Genomic DNA, 16,347 nt, shown 5'->3' on the forward strand with positions numbered 1-16,347 from the left:
TCAGAACTGCATCCGGGTTCTGCAGCCGATCAGCGCTCTCGACCTCCATTTCCTTCATTCAGCTCCTCGCGCTCCAACCGTCCCCTGCAGGAGGACACAAGCTCGCTCTCTCGCTCCACAAACCACCCGTAAACATGCTCTCCGTTCGCGTCGCGGCGGCTCTGGCCCGCTCCCTGCCCAGACGGGCCGGATTCGTAAGTCTCACAATGCTTTTGTGTCGTTTTAGCGAGTAAGTTGCGCGGAATCGTGCCGGTGAATGTCAGCGCTGGATACATGGCGTCGCCATCTTGCTTTTAAGCAGGACCTTGCGTTAATTTAGCGTTATTTGATTCTCGTTTTCAGTCACAGCTTTTTGTGGTTTAAGGAAACAGAATCTTAAAGTGTTTTTAAAGAGTGTTTAAAATCTAGATGCATATAGTTGCATGTTTAGCACGGTTACGATGAATGAATGACATTCCCAATCCCAACTGAAGGTCAGGAAATGCTTCTTGGGTGTATGACGTGCCAGCTTTCATTGGCTTAACTCTGAATTTGGTTTTTTATTCGAGTCTGATGTTTAGGTGCATTGACATATATATGGATATATTAATTCACGTTGCACTGTAGGTTCTTCTTATATGCGGAAGTCTGGATGACGACATGTTGCCGCATTAAACGCAGTTAGATTGGAAATCAAACATTGCATATCAAGACGTTGATATTTTTTATTTTATTTGTAGCTGATGTGCTTTCAAAATGTTATTTGAAGTAAGAATGGATTTAGCTCCCGTTTCGCGGTTGTTGATGGCGCATGAAGGTCAAGGGCTCGCATGCAACAAGCTTGAATCTGAAGTTGACTGTGTATTATAACTTAATCACTGTAGGACTGTAACCAGTCTATTTAAAATTGTAGGTTTCAAAGAATGTTGCTGCTGCATGCATTGGAGCGAAGAACCTGCACACTGCCAGACCATGGCTGCAGAAAACAGGTTGGTGATTTGCATTCAGTTGGCATTACTTATTTCTTGCTTTTTATTTTTGACACATTTAGACATGCATGTTCAAAACGCTTTGCGTTGTGTTCCAGGCACAGCAGAGGTGTCCAGCATCCTAGAGGAGAAGATTCTTGGAGCCGAGATTAGTGCTGATCTGGAGGAGACGGGCCGTGTGCTGTCCATCGGTGACGGTATCGCCCGTGTTTATGGGCTGAGGAACGTGCAGGCCGAAGAAATGGTGGAATTCTCCTCCGGCCTGAAGGTGAGTTAGCAAGGGATCAAGAGGTCGCGGCTGAGCCGTCAAGGAGTCCAGATTCTCAAAGGCTGGGACACACCAAGACAACAATCAGCTGACGGTGTTGTCACTTTCCACCAATCAAAACTACAGCCGACTGAAAACCTAGACCTGCTTTCTGTTTCTGTGTGAGAGGAATCAGCTGTCTGTATCAGCACCTATCAATATTATATATTCATCACTCAAAAGGAGAAAATTAAATGAGGATATACGCAGATATATGACCGTAAACAAAGTAGTGTTTGAATACTATTTTGAGTATTAGTCCTGTTGATAACGTTCTTGGGTTTTAAATGAACATTTTGTCATTAATCACTTGCGCACATGTTGTTCCAAACCTGTAAAAGCTTAGTTCGTCTTCAGGACACAATTTTAGATATTTTGGATGAAAACCGGGAGGCTTGTGACTGTCCCATAGACTGCCACGTAAATAACACTGTTGAGGTCCAGGAAAGTATGAAAAGCAATGTCAGAATAGTCCATCTGCCGTCAGTGGTTCAACCGTAACATTATGAAGCGTCTATATATATATATATTAGTATAAATGAGTAATTTTAAAGGAATAGTTCACCATCAGTTGCTGGTCCCTATTGACTTGCAGTGTTTTTTTCATACTTTGGAAGTTGGCTTTTACATTGACTCTTTCATATCTCTATATAGGGCATGTCTCTGAACTTGGAGCCTGATAACGTTGGTGTGGTGGTGTTCGGTAACGACAAACTGATCAAGGAGGGTGACATCGTCAAGAGAACAGGAGCTATCGTGGACGTTCCTGTCGGAGAGGAGCTGCTCGGCCGTGTGGTGGACGCTCTGGGAAACCCCATTGATGGCAAGGTCTGACCACTAACTAGATGCTTGCATTGTTTTAGCTCCTATTGGATTTCTTTATCCAACTGTTATCACACTTGAGTTGACAAATCTCTTGTTTTTCCTCCAAAGGGTCCCCTGGGCTCTAAGGAGCGTAGGCGTGTGGGACTGAAGGCCCCTGGCATCATCCCCCGTATCTCTGTGAGGGAGCCCATGCAGACGGGCATCAAAGCCGTGGACAGTCTGGTGCCCATTGGCCGTGGCCAGAGAGAGCTGATCATTGGAGACCGACAGACTGGGTAAGATGAAGTGACTTGATGAATGTAAATGCTTGCTTCATTTTTACGCTTGGTCAACCATTTCAACTTGTTTCCCCAGCAAAACCGCCATTGCCATCGACACCATCATCAACCAGAAGCGCTTCAACGATGGCACTGAAGAGAAAAAGAAGCTGTACTGCATCTACGTGGCCATCGGTCAGAAGAGATCCACCGTGGCCCAGCTGGTGAAAAGGCTGACGGATACTGGTGCCATGAAGTACACCATCGTGGTGTCCGCCACTGCGTCTGTCGCCGCTCCCCTGCAGTACCTGGCTCCATACTCCGGCTGCTCCATGGGCGAGTACTTCAGAGACAACGGCAAACACGCCCTCATCATCTACGACGATCTTTCCAAACAGGTGAGAACTTTGTACTCAAGCTATGGTCACATTTACTGTGGTTCTGCACATTTCCACGGCTCAAATCCAGTCACTTCTATGGGAACAGACGTGATTTTGTATTTCATGTGAAGGTGAAAGATTTCCCCAACTGGCTCAAATTAGTTGTGGGTTTGCCACATTGACCAATAGAAAGCAGCTTGGTTTGTAAGTGACCTCAACTATATTAATAAAAATATCCAAGTTGTTCTTATCACATTTTATAATAGTAACACAAACGGTAATTAAAGCTTCATGATTAATCATAAAACTGATTCATTTTTATTTTTTAAATATGGCTTGGTGCAAATTTACTGAAATATCCCTGTGTGTTGCCAGCAGTTGGCTCTTAGATGCGAGCGGCTCATTAGAAGCCAGCGTTTGCATAGAGCAAATTCAGTTTGCATGAGGCAGCATTTGAGTTTGGAAGGCTTTAATGTGCATTTAACAATCACTTCAGTGAATCACTTAAATGTGCATTTGCAACATGCACCAGAAGTGATTCTCAAAGTTTAATGTTTGAAAATGAAGAAATTAAAACATTACATTATAGTCATTTCTTAAATGCACTTATGTAATGTGCTTGTATCATTGCATTCAAAATAATGTATTTATTTTATAGCTGTAAAACTAATCCCTAAATCAGGGGTTCTCAACTCTGGCCCTCAAGCTCAACTTTCCTACCGAGTTTGGTTCAAACCCTCATCAAACACCTGAACAAGCTAATCAAGGTCTTCAGGATGACTGGAAAGTTACAGTGTTTTGAGTTTGAACCAGGTTGGAGGTAAACTCTACAGGAAAGTGAACTTTGAGGGTCCCTTGATTTGAGAGCCCCTGCACTAAATCATGCAGCACTAATAGTAACTATAGACTCACCTAAAAATGCTAAATTGAAACAGCAAGTTGCACTGCATGCTTTAGAAACAGTTGTACTCTTCTTGTTTCCAAATCGTTTCACACACTTGAACCCAATATAAGCATTCATAAAATTCAAAAAGGTTGAAAGAAAGCAAATCTTCAGCACCAAGCGCCATATACTTCCCTATCCTCAACTAATAAAAGCCAAACATACAGGGGGTGGCGTTCACCTCTTACCTAGGATGTCTAAACCAATCGAGTTACCTAAATGTTGTACAATGGAAGTCGCACAACATCTTTCCTATCCACCTTCCTTTTGGGTAAAGAGTAAACGTCCTAGAGCCTAAGCTCAGCAAAGCTCAAAGAGCAACGCCATCCAAGTCACAAAGTGACAAAAACAGACAAAATGGCAAATCAAGAAGAGGTAAGGTTCAAAAGAAAAATGTCAAAACAAACAAAACGAAATTTGGCATAAAAAAAAAAGACAAGTAACATAACCGTAAAAGAGTTCTCTGTTCACTTCCTTGCACGTCCTTTTATCTGCCGGTGGAAACTACTGGCACTGGATAGGTCGGTGTCACATTGATTAATGATGACTGACAGCTTCCAGAGCCAATCAGCAGACAAGGGAGGCGGCCTAAGAGATTGACAGGTAACAAGGAGAGCGAGAGAACACAGGAACACTTATGGACGTAACAAAGGGAATTACAAGGTAGTTCACAGTGGCCTGTTTACATTAATCTTGAGCTGATGCGATATTAACGTTACATGACTCCGCTGAATGCACAAGCACAGTTTAGCACTCTTCTTCATGAGCATTTGAACTAGATTAGAGCACCATCTGCAGTTAAAATCTAAACCCTATTCACCACCAAGTGCACTTTTGACTTCATTAAATGTATCCTAAAATGCTTTTAAACTGTAATAAATGAGTTAACCTGATTGGAATTTGAATGCAGAAAATAATGGTCAACTTTTGCTCTCTTCAGGCTGTGGCCTACCGCCAAATGTCGCTGCTGCTGCGTCGTCCCCCCGGTCGTGAGGCCTACCCCGGTGACGTCTTCTACCTGCACTCCCGTCTGCTGGAGAGAGCGGCCAAGATGAACGAAAACTTCGGTGGTGGATCCCTCACCGCCCTGCCTGTTATCGAAACCCAGGCCGGAGACGTGTCCGCTTACATTCCCACCAACGTCATCTCCATCACTGACGGACAGGCGAGTCACCGCACAAGCAGATCTTGTGCACAATCAGCGCTTTGATTCCCAAGCTGATGTTCTCAATCTCTTACTGCAGATTTTCTTGGAGACGGAGTTGTTCTACAAGGGTATCCGTCCCGCTATTAACGTGGGTCTGTCTGTGTCCCGTGTCGGCTCTGCTGCACAGACCAGGGCCATGAAGCAGGTTTGTTTTGCCTCCCATTTGAAGCTTTGAGCTCATTTCTAAGTCAAAATGGTTATTAAACACCCAGTTGTTTGTTCTCCAGGTGGCTGGTACCATGAAGCTGGAGTTGGCCCAGTACCGTGAGGTGGCCGCCTTCGCCCAGTTCGGCTCTGACCTGGACGCCGCCACACAACAGCTGCTGAACCGAGGCGTAAGACTCACAGAGCTGCTCAAGCAGGGCCAGTACTGTAAGTACACTGCTGCCCCCTACTGCATAGGAGGACTGGTAACTCGCAAACTCCTAGTTTGTAATGTTCCTCTGCCGTTTTGTCTTGTTAAGGTCCCATGGCCATTGAGGAGCAGGTAGCCGTCATTTACGCTGGTGTGAGAGGACACTTAGACAAGATGGAGCCTAGCAAGATCACCAAATTCGAGAGAACCTTCCTTCAACATGTCATCAGCCAGCACCAGGATCTGCTCTCAGCCATCAGGCAAGTTTTCACAAGCAGTTCTGTGTAAGGAAAGCCAGTGAGATTCACTTCTAAATGTTTATACTCTTGTGTTTCAGGACCGACGGTAAGATTTCAGAGGCCTCTGACACAAAACTCAAGCAGGTCGTGCTCAACTTCCTCTCAACCTTTGAGTAAACTCTGTTTCCTGTATGGCTAATGTGTTCTCAATGTTTGCTTCTGCTTAAATTTATACAAACCTTAAAGAAACATTCAAGTGGCACTTGATCCTCAATGTACAGAAATCTCCCAACTCAGAATAAAGTGTTCCCAACTCCATCTTTGTTCCTCTTCATTTATTTTATGTTCTTGTGATTTGTTTGAATGCTGTTGCATCTGTCATTATTTTCTAATTGGTGTTAATCTAAGATGAATATAGCTATTACATACCTTAACTTTAAAGCACTGTTATTTCTTATTCAAACTAATCGGTTGAATTGTGAATGGTACCAAAATAAACTTCAGATTGTGTATTGCAACTAAAAAAATGTAGGCTTGTCAAGTGGTCATTTTCTAGTAACTTAACATTTGCATGCTTTTTTTTTTTTAACCATTTTTCTCATTTGTACATTGTTTTATTGCTTTGGCTTTCTAATTTGGTTTTCACTCATTGTTAATGAACAATTGTAGTCTTTGGCATTTTCTAATCAGGTTTGTTTTGCATAAAGAATCTGAGGTTTGCTTGAGTTGAAATCTGGAGAATTTTGAGTCTGATCGGTGCAATGACTGGAAAAAATGAAAACTGTTTGGAATTGAACTTTTTCAAACCTCTTAACCTTGTTTTTGGGTTTCTGTCACTAGTTTTAATATAGCTGAAGTCATTTTAGTTCAGTTGAATGTCATTTCATTGCACATTCTGCCACTAGAGACAGTCAAGTAAAGCTCTTGTGCAGTAGTGCTGGTGTTTCAGGACTTCACCGCCAGGTGCAGACAGTAACACACTGAAGTCCTGCATTAGGTAATGGAACAGAACATGCCCTCTACTGACTGAGAAATACATTGGAAAGTGACACTATACAGAACTTGTCATTCATTTTTAAAGTTGAATGGGATATAGAGATATTTGTAACATGCTCCTTTCTATGGTCATGAGACGCGAGTCCAGTCCACTTACATAAACATCAGAGACCGCTTTAGATACACACTCTAAAAACAACAAAACTGGAAGGTTTTGCATTCTAATATCAAAATGTTCTCTTAATATACAGTACATAACTTATATTGTTCTTCTGCAAAGAACCATTATTTCTGAGAGCATGTACAAACATCATCTCCGTGAATTCAAGTACTAAAGCCACTTACATAATGTTCCTCAGAAAACACACAGACCCTCACGCATCTGTTGACGAAGTACCATTACATGTTGTTCTCTCATCAGAATCACACAGCTGGATCCAATTATTACATTAGTAAAATCAAAGCACAAACCATTTTTCAAACTCTGGATGAGCACTCGCCAAGCTTATATCTTGGCAAGTGTGTTTCTTTAAAGGCTTTTTAAAGGTTATCTAATCACAGAGACATGGATTTAAAAGCATATCATCCTGAAGATGGCCTAATGGTTAGAGGGTTGGACTCCCAATCGAAGGGTTGTGGGTTCTAGTCCCGGGCCGGATGGAATTGTGGGTGGGATGAGTGCATGAACAGCTCTCTCTCCACCTTCAATACCATGACTTAGGTGCCCTTGAGCAAGGCATCGAACCCCCAACTGCTCCCCGGGCGCCGCAGCATAAATGGCTGCCCACTGCTCCGGGTGTGTGCTCACAGTGTGTGTGTGTGTGTTCACTGCTCTGTGTGTGTGCATTTCGGATGGGTTAAATGCAGAGCACAAATTCTGAGTATGGGTCACCATACTTGGCTGAATGTCACTTCACTTAAGATCCAGGATCTTTGTGTTAAGAGTTTATGATTCTCGTCCCCCTTTTGGTTTTTGTAACTATCAAAATATTGAGCTCAACCATTCAAAAACACAGACTGTCAATGCTCTTTCAACAGGTATTTGTTATCCTTCTTAAAATGTCTATAAATTTAATAAAGTCTAAAAGTTTGCATACTACGCACAGTAAACATACTGGATACTGCAGAGCTATAAAAGTAGTATGACAGTACGGCATTTCAAACACAGCTCCAGAGATTTATTTAGAACCGTATCGTCCTGAAGAATCATTTTAATGTTAGATTTTAGGCATCTTTAAACGCCTTTTTGTTTTTAAATCTGTAACACTTCAAAAACCAAACTCACCTCAAAACCACCTCATTATTGATTTACTGAATGTTCAACCATCCACCAGTGTTCAACACTTAAAAATAAAGCTTCTTTATTAGCATCTTCTTTATTTAACATTCATAGGACAAATTTGGTATGAATGTAAAGAAGTAAATCCAACAAGGGGTTTCCCAGCAATGCTTAGAAGAAATGTTTATGTCTCCCTTTCAGTGAACATGCAGTTCTCAAAAGAGCCATTTTAATCATTTAAAAAACCTTTTTCCACTATAAAGAACCTTTTATGGAATGGAAAGCTTCAGGGATATTAAAATTCCTTCATGGAACCATTGATACCAATAAAGAACCTTTTATTTTTATGAGTGTATACTTGAAAAAGATTCTTTAGATAATAAAATGTTCTTCACATAGGCTCTTTGAGGAACCGAAGTGGTTCTTCTTATCTACGGCATGACTGCAAGGAATCTTTATTTTTTAAAATGTGTTTATACCAAAAATATTGCTGTTGTTACAAGCTGAAAAACCCTTATCTGGTACTGTTTAGAAGCATTTTTTCTTAAGAGTGTATTTATACAATGCTGTGCCTCTTTATTGGGCTTGAGGAGATGTTATATACCAGCGGGATGCAGTACACACACCTCTACTGAACAGCTTACGATCACACACACACACACACACACACACACACACACACACACACACACACACACACATTACTGATCTCTCATGCATCAATGCTCTGCTGTTATATTTACACACTTGTGTAAAGGCTCTGGTATTATTATGTCCCGTGGTAGAACTTTTTAATATCACAAACACACTCTTGGCATGAGGACTAGGAAGGTCTGATGTTGGAGTGTGTGTGTGTGTGTGCATCTCTAAACCAGACCGGATGCTCCAGGCCTGCTGTACGAGCACGCGTCATTTGAGATGAGTTTTAGTGGTGAATCCACGTCTGAGAATCTAGACATCAGCACACGTGGATAAGAGGGAGTTCAGGTTTAATGAAGAGGAACAAAGAGACACAGATATTGAATAAATCCATTTATAAAACAGATAGCATTGATTCTAGATTCTGATTGCATGAACAGCGTTATATACGCAGATATACACACGTGGCCACACATTGATTTTATTTTATACGAATGTATTATTAACAGCCTATAGTTTGGCTTATGTATTATATGATGATGAAATTGTTCATTCTTGAATTTTACTATAACATTTGTGTCTTTTGTTGTATTGCTGTTGTCATATGACTTATATATACTCTTATTTTACTAGCCTTTATTTGCATATGTTTTGTTATTTTACTTCCCTCTTAATAAAACTGTCACATCCACATCTATAATTCTGTAATTTTTCCATTAAATAAATATTGGTTTCACTTGTGTCCCGATGCCATTTTTATTTTGTTTTTATAGATGATCTCCTTTTAATAGATAATCTTGTGTTTTTTGACTCCAGTATTTTAAATTAGTTTGTTATCTATGATGCTCCGCACATGGATCTGTCAAAAAAGATGGCACGAAACTACAGTAAAATCCACTCTATTTTCTAAAATGCATGTTATTGATCTTATTGTGAACGATTCATCCATGCTTTTTTATTTTTAGGCCTTTATATTAATTATTTATACAATTATATATTAATTTGTAATATGAAACAAGTCCCTGTCAGAATGAGTTGTTTCTGTATATATGTCACAATACAGAAGAAAAGATTTGGTGTTACTTCCATTACAGCCGGACTTTTAATAACATTTTTACTATTTCCTTGTGGCCAAAAATCATGAAAATTAATTCATAAGAATTCAGATTGATCTTTTGGTTATTAATCTTTGATTATTGTCTTAATTTAATGGTCTTTTTGTGCACAATTCCTCAGTAAATGTTATTTAAAATGAGACTGGAGAGCTAAACCAAAGAGAGAAAGTTTCTGTGAATACTTTTACTGGCTATGATTTGAATAGACTGCTTTTATGGTGCTTTGGCATCCTTTTTGGTCACCATATGTTTTCATAGTATAAAACAGAGCAGCATGAACATTCTTCTTAAGCGCTCTTCCACAGAATGTCAATTGGATATGAAACGAGACTAGGTTGAGTAAATATTTTTCTATTTCATATGCAAAATACTCCTTGAAATGCCCTTTGGGGGTCTTAAAATAGGTTAAGCTACTTTAAATGTGATCTCCAGAGGGAGCAGATCATCAGAATAATACAAATGTTTTCAGAGAGGCCATATATTTTTATTCTATTGCTGTTTATCGGCGAGATGAAAGCTTTAAATGGTGGAATCAGCCAGAATGGAGCAACCGTCTGGAAAACTGCTCCATTTCCTGTGTTTTTCCTTCACTTTCTGTGAAAGCCATTATCTATGTGTCACTATACACACATATACACTATATAATACAAAACACACACTCATCAGGTCATTTCCTTTCCACGGTAAAGCAAGATGATCCAGTTGAGCATTTTTTTGGTCTAAACACACACACCGAGGTTTTTTTTTTTTTCATAACGGACATCATGCGACCATTAGCTCATTACAGCGATGATGTCACTGTTTATGGGGCTGGTTCCATTTATCTGATAGTGATTTACCTGTGCTGTGTGACCTATTCAGCCTCCATAGAGGTTTTCTTTGACTAATGCTCTCTAAATCATCAGATCTTGTCCACCTGGCTCCCAGACACCGTCTGACAGAAAGTCACGCTTATAATCTACAATATACACCTTGTGTTTTTTATAAGAGAAGACCTCCAGAACTTTTCCCCCTCTTGTTCATTCCAAGTAAACAGATTTTTTGGAGTGTTTAGTTGTTTAACTCGCTTTCTAACATTCCGAGAAAATATTGTTAGGAGTTACACATCTTCTCTCCCGATGCCAGTGTTACAAACAACGATCCAGACGTCTAGCTCGGACTTAAGTTGGAACTAAGAGTGGAATGAATGTCAGTCTGTTTGCGTTAAGAGATGTGAGACCTGTTCAAAGCTTCAGGGGTTTTAAACACGCCCCCTCATGTCTACATCACTGTGTGGGAAGATTTGCATAACACCGCCCAAATGTTCACACAAAGAAAGAAGGTGTAACTTTGATTCTCGCTGTAGTATTGTTGCTGCCGCCACCTTGTCGTGGAGACTCTCTGTGTTTTGTTATGAAGGCAAATCTACTTTGTTTGGTCTTCCTAAAGAAGTAGAGATCAGTGGTTGAGTTGTATTTACAACACTATTCCAGAACAGTTCAACCCAAATACTCAGATGTAGAGGTCTTCACAGTGCACCCGAGACCCGTCGACCCCGGACCCGACCCGGGACCCGTACGGGTTCGGGTCTATATTTTAAATCATCAGCCGGGTCCGGGTCGGGTCCGAATCTATTACCTCGGGTCCCGGGTCTGTTTAACATTGTGTGTAATACCCGTGCAATCGCGGATCGGAGTCATCGGACTCGGAGAACATTTACATTTTCTCCCATTTTTATAATATTATAAATGAACCGTTTAATCTTAAAGTTTTAGTGGTTCAGATTCAGACTCGATGCTGAGCAGAGAGCACAGACAGAGATCAGATGATAGTAAATAAATAATGTCAGCGGCCATGGCATTGCACGAGCGATCGTTATTATAGTTCAAAAGGCAAACAGTGTAAGTTATTATGCGAATTAACTCGAGTCAGAATGTACATGTGCACAGTAGCATTTGTCATCCGTCACCGTGACATCAAGTGGACTTTTGAAGCTGAAATAATGAGTGGATTCAGCTTGGACTTGGAATAACGAGAGGAATAACATGAATAACTTTCTTGACGGAGGATTGTAATGCATCACAGGCAGTCAGGTACAAGGAAGAGAGACCACGGCTCTTTAAATTAGGTAAGACAAAAAGCTGTATTCTTCGCAACAGGTTTATTGACTTGTAATAGCAATTTAAGGTGGAATATGTCAACGTCGGGCCCAGTCGGGTCTGTGTCTTCCCGGCGGGTTTGGGTCCAGATTTCAAGTAATATACGGGTCCGGGTCGGGTCCGGGTAGGCATTTCTCGGATCTACACGGGTCCGGGTCCAGCTTTTGAAATAATAGACGGGTCCGGGTCGGTTCGGTGTAGTACATTACGGGTCTCTGTCGGGTTCGGGCAAGAATTTTTGGACCCGTGAAGACCTCTACTCAGATGTGAGCATCGCATTTTCTGACTCACAGTCTGTAAGTATGCTTTCATATTTAAAGAATTTGCCACTGGTGATTAAAACACGAGGTTTGAGCTGTGAATAGTAGCGCTTGTTGCTTATTTTTTCTCCGATCACAAATGCAGACACAGTTATATGTTTACGCGGCATGATGCAACGCAACACGAAAAAAACAAATATAAGTAATAATAATAATCAATAAATATGTTCCCACTGGATGCAACAAATGCCTAGTTTATAATGGGTTTTACTGGTTTTGAATGGTTGTGCGCAGTGTTTGGAATAACGTTAGGTAACGACATTATTTTTTCTGTAACGGAGTAATCTAACTAATTACTTTTCCCGTAGTTACAACACTGTTAACATTACTGGACGTTAAATGTGGTGCGTTACTATGCATTGATTTAATAAACTATGTAATCCGAACACACCCCTGGCTCACACAGCGAGTGAGGAGGTGGGTTAATAACGAGATAAGCGATTATGATTGGCTAAGGCAGAGTCATGTGTTTCATGGTAGCCAATCAGAGCCAGTGTTTTTACGCCAGTGGCGTCAAACTCACACACATACCATACACACGCGAACGCACGCACGCAACAGCTAAACAGAGATTCGCAGCAGAGATGGCGAGTCAGGAGCAATCCGATGAAAAGTTGGTATTTTCAAGGTGGAGATATAAGCACTACTTTAAATTCATTGTGGTCAAAGGCAAGAACATGCATCTAATGTGTTCATGTAATGTGATACACATGCATCTACAAAGCTAGTGGACAAAAACACTTTTCTAACAAAGATAATATTTAAAGTCCAGGATAAAACTCTAGCTGTGTGTTGACGTGCAATAAATATCGAAAGTTATGTTCGAACACCTGTCTGTTACATTCGTCTTGTGAAAACTGCTAAAAAAAAAAAATATTTGACATATAGAAACTTTTTTTTTTTTTTTTACAGTAACACAAATAGTTACTGGTAACTGGTAATGAGTTACTTTTATTATAGAGTAATTCAGTTACTAACTCAGTTACTTCTTGGAACAAGTAGTGAGTGACTATAACTAATTACTTTTTTAAAGTAACCTTCCCAACAGTGGTTGTGCGGCATCACCATATGATGAGGGGCGTAACATTTCCATCACATGCTTGAGGCATTCAGCCAATCACAACGGACTGGATAGCTGGCCAATTAGAGTACACATCGCTTTTCAGAACGATGAGATTTGTAACAAAGTGACACATTTCAGATAGGCATAGAGGAAAATAATGTTTTTCGAACCGCTTAAACACATTGCATTACACCACATACACAAATAATGTTCTTTTTAACAACGTCATATGACCTCTTTAAACTCGCCCCGATTTTGTTCGAGCATTTTTCCCAAGCACATGCACACTATCCCTGTGTGTGTTTGTGCACAAGGACGCCAAGTACCTGAATAATAGCTTCCATGTGCGACCTGTCTCCCCACACACGCACACGCGGTGACAAACACACATCCCTGAATGTTATCCATCACACACTCTCATCTTTCTTTGCTGATGTGTCTTTGAGGTTTGTAGCGTGTGACCGCACATTTGAGCTGCTTGTCTTCTAAAGCCTCACAATTGTCTTTTGATCCGCAGCGCCGCAAGTCCATCCGGCCTGCAGCGTAACACACAACAGAAGCTGATAATCAAAGCCTGTTGTTCTACTTTCACCGCGTACCCTCAGTTCTGAGAAAATGACAAGAATAATATTTATGAGGTTTGGAAATGATTAAATTGTTGAAAATTACTGACATTTACTTTTGTTGTAACCTTTTGTGTTCGGAATGTTCGGAGTGTGTTGGCATGCTGTTGATTACCACGGGACAGAAATTCAAGTCCTCAATTAGTTTGTGAAAACAAGAATCAGATTTACAGGAATGTACTAACAATGGAAGTCTATTGGGAGCAAGTCTTTGCACTGGGATAAACACTTTTTTTTAACACCACCCAAAGACTTCATAACTGATTAATTGATCAAATTTATAATTTAAAACACTATATATGCAATAGGAGTAAAAAAAAAAAAATCATTATTTTCATTTTTTTTTACTTTTAAACTTCTATTGCATCTGAAACGTTCCACTGAAAAGTCAATCTTAAACCAAATCAAGTTGTTTCTGGTCTTAACTTAATCTGGTCAAGTACCCAAAGCCCCTCTAAAAACCATTGACCTGTGTAACTCTAGAGAGCCCCTAAGTGACACTTTAATGAAAAAAATATGGCATGTGAGGAAAAATGTTATTGTGTTCACATAACATTTACGTTTCCTTGCAAACCTATTGCATTTCCTTGTGAAACTTTACATTCACTTTCAAATATAGTTCCTAGTTTAGTATACTTCCTCCCAATATCCTCCCATATTGTTTCCATCACAAAAGTTTTGCGAGCGAATGCAAAAGTTTTCTGAGTGAACGCAACATCATGTTTTTTTATCATCATCATCATGTCCCTTTAAGGTCTCCATAGGTTTTACACATTTCAGCTGAATAAAAAGCATCAAAACTGCTACAAGTTACAGTTTGTAAATCTATCGTCCCACAGCAGGTTACAAGAACATTCCACCATCCCGGATGAGGTCAGAAGAATAGTGTGCTTACCCCGAGGGGAGGTCAGAGGAAAATTATTCTCCCTCAGAGCCCAAGAGAACATTCTTTTGCCCCAGTTTACCCTGTCTGAACGATTACACGCTCCTAAAGCCTGTTACACAGGCTGTTAAAAGCACCACCATAGCCAGCCTCAATAAACACACTGAACACAAGCAGTGTGAGAGAGCTGTAGCTCAGGTAGGAACGCCGTGAGGAGTCAGCACTGTCTGTTTAAAGAGATTTTCGACTCAAAACATAGAAACATAGACGTGCATACGTGTGCAGCTGAACCCTAGTTCTCACACACATGGTAAGATCATTAGCGGGATCGTCTTACCACAAACTAACAGGCCATCTCAATCTACAGTGAGAACAAAAGGACACAGTGTGAGTGTGTCTGTCTGTTTCCTGCTGTTTTACTGACAGATCCAACATAACCAGACATTCAGAGAAAGATTTAAGGCCAGGTCCTGTTGTAACATACACTCGCACAAACGGGATTCAGTTTGAATCTGAACATTCCGGAACTTAGCCCACCTGGGTCTTAACCTAACCATAATGCTTCAGTAAGCTTTAATGACAGAGCAGCTCCGGCTAAAGACTGTAATTTAGGGGACACACACACACACTGGGCAGCAACTGGGATTATGTCACTCACCACAACATCACGTGATCGGCCAATCGGCTGTGTATCAGTATCAAATAAGTCTGTTATTAGTGATACTGACCGCATGAGTAACAGACTGGAGTTCCGCCACGAGACTAGTGATAGTATGTCGATTTCTTCTCTCTGTTGTCATAGTCTTTCCTTAACTGTGAATGAAGAAAAAAAAAGTGTTTTATAATTTCTGCAGAGAATGCTATGCTGCTAGGGTGGCTGCTTGGGGTCGGGGGGTTGTGGGTAGGTGCTAGGGCATTGTTAAGTGGTTTCTGAGGTGTTGTGGGTGATCGCTTGGGTACTGCAACAGAAGGACGTTTTAGGAATATTGTGGGGGATTGCTAGGAGGATTCTGGGGTGTTTAGGCATAGATACAGTACAGACCAAAAGTTTGGACACACCTTCTCATTCAAAGAGTTTTCTTTATTTTGATGACTATGAAAATTGTAGAGTCACACTGAAGGCATCAAGGGCTGTTTGAGCAAGAAGGAGAGTAATGGGGTGCTGCACCAGATGACCTGGTCTCCACAGTCACCGGACCTGAACCCAATCCAGATGGTTTAGGGGTGAGCTGGACCGCAGACAGAAGGCAAAAGGGCCAACAAGTGCTAAGCATCTCTCGGGGAACTCCTTCAAGACTGTTGGAAGACCATTTCAGGTGACTACCTCTTGAAGCTCATCAAGAGAATGCCAAGAGTGTGCAAAGCAGTAATCAAAGCAAAAGGTGGCTACTTTGAAGAACCTACAATATGAAATATTTTCAGTTGTTTCACACTTTTTTATGTAATGTATATAATTCCATATATAATTCCACATGTGTTAATTCATAGTTTTGATGCCTTTCATAGTCATGAAAATAAAGAAAACTCTTTCAATGAGAAGGTGTGTCCAAACTTTTGGTCTGTACTGTATGTATAGGTACAGTAGATGCCACATTTGACCACTCTAGACATGTCAATGCATCCTCCGTCTTGGAATGGTCTATATGTCGTTCCTCACAATTAAAATAAATTAATTTCCAGATGCAACAGCGTTGTGCACCATCTAGTTGTAAAAACTGCCTAAATGTAGATTTCTGAACAAACTGGATAAACTCCTTAGAATGCGTTGGTTTGTGTTCTTGATAACTCACTATTACAGGTTTATAAACTA

General features: G+C 40.7%; 1 protein-coding gene across 1 annotated transcript; it reads left to right on the forward strand.

Annotated features, from left to right (window-relative positions):
- atp5fa1 (ATP synthase F1 subunit alpha) lies at positions 1-5,799 on the forward strand. The gene is made up of 11 exons (XM_052537280.1): positions 1-194; positions 893-968; positions 1,067-1,236; positions 1,930-2,103; positions 2,209-2,375; positions 2,455-2,755; positions 4,621-4,845; positions 4,925-5,032; positions 5,115-5,259; positions 5,352-5,502; positions 5,580-5,799. Exons 1-11 carry the CDS (start codon positions 135-137, stop codon positions 5,656-5,658), a joined length of 1,656 nt encoding a protein of 551 aa, XP_052393240.1. The 5' UTR covers positions 1-134; the 3' UTR covers positions 5,659-5,799.
- The last annotated feature ends 10,548 nt before the right edge of the window (positions 5,800-16,347 follow it).

This window comes from Carassius gibelio, chromosome A21, assembly GCF_023724105.1.
Source record: "Carassius gibelio isolate Cgi1373 ecotype wild population from Czech Republic chromosome A21, carGib1.2-hapl.c, whole genome shotgun sequence".
Lineage (NCBI taxonomy): Eukaryota > Metazoa > Chordata > Actinopteri > Cypriniformes > Cyprinidae > Carassius > Carassius gibelio.

Excerpts from the sequence above, each read along its gene's own strand:
- atp5fa1 (XM_052537280.1), top strand. The coding sequence starts at position 135 with ATGCTCTCCGTTCGCGTCGCGGCGGCTCTGGCCCGCTCCCTGCCCAGA. Across the intron at positions 2,104-2,208 it reads GAAACCCCATTGATGGCAAG|GGTCCCCTGGGCTCTAAGGA; the intron begins GTCTGACCACTA and ends TTTCCTCCAAAG. Across the intron at positions 5,260-5,351 it reads GCTCAAGCAGGGCCAGTACT|GTCCCATGGCCATTGAGGAG; the intron begins GTAAGTACACTG and ends TGTCTTGTTAAG.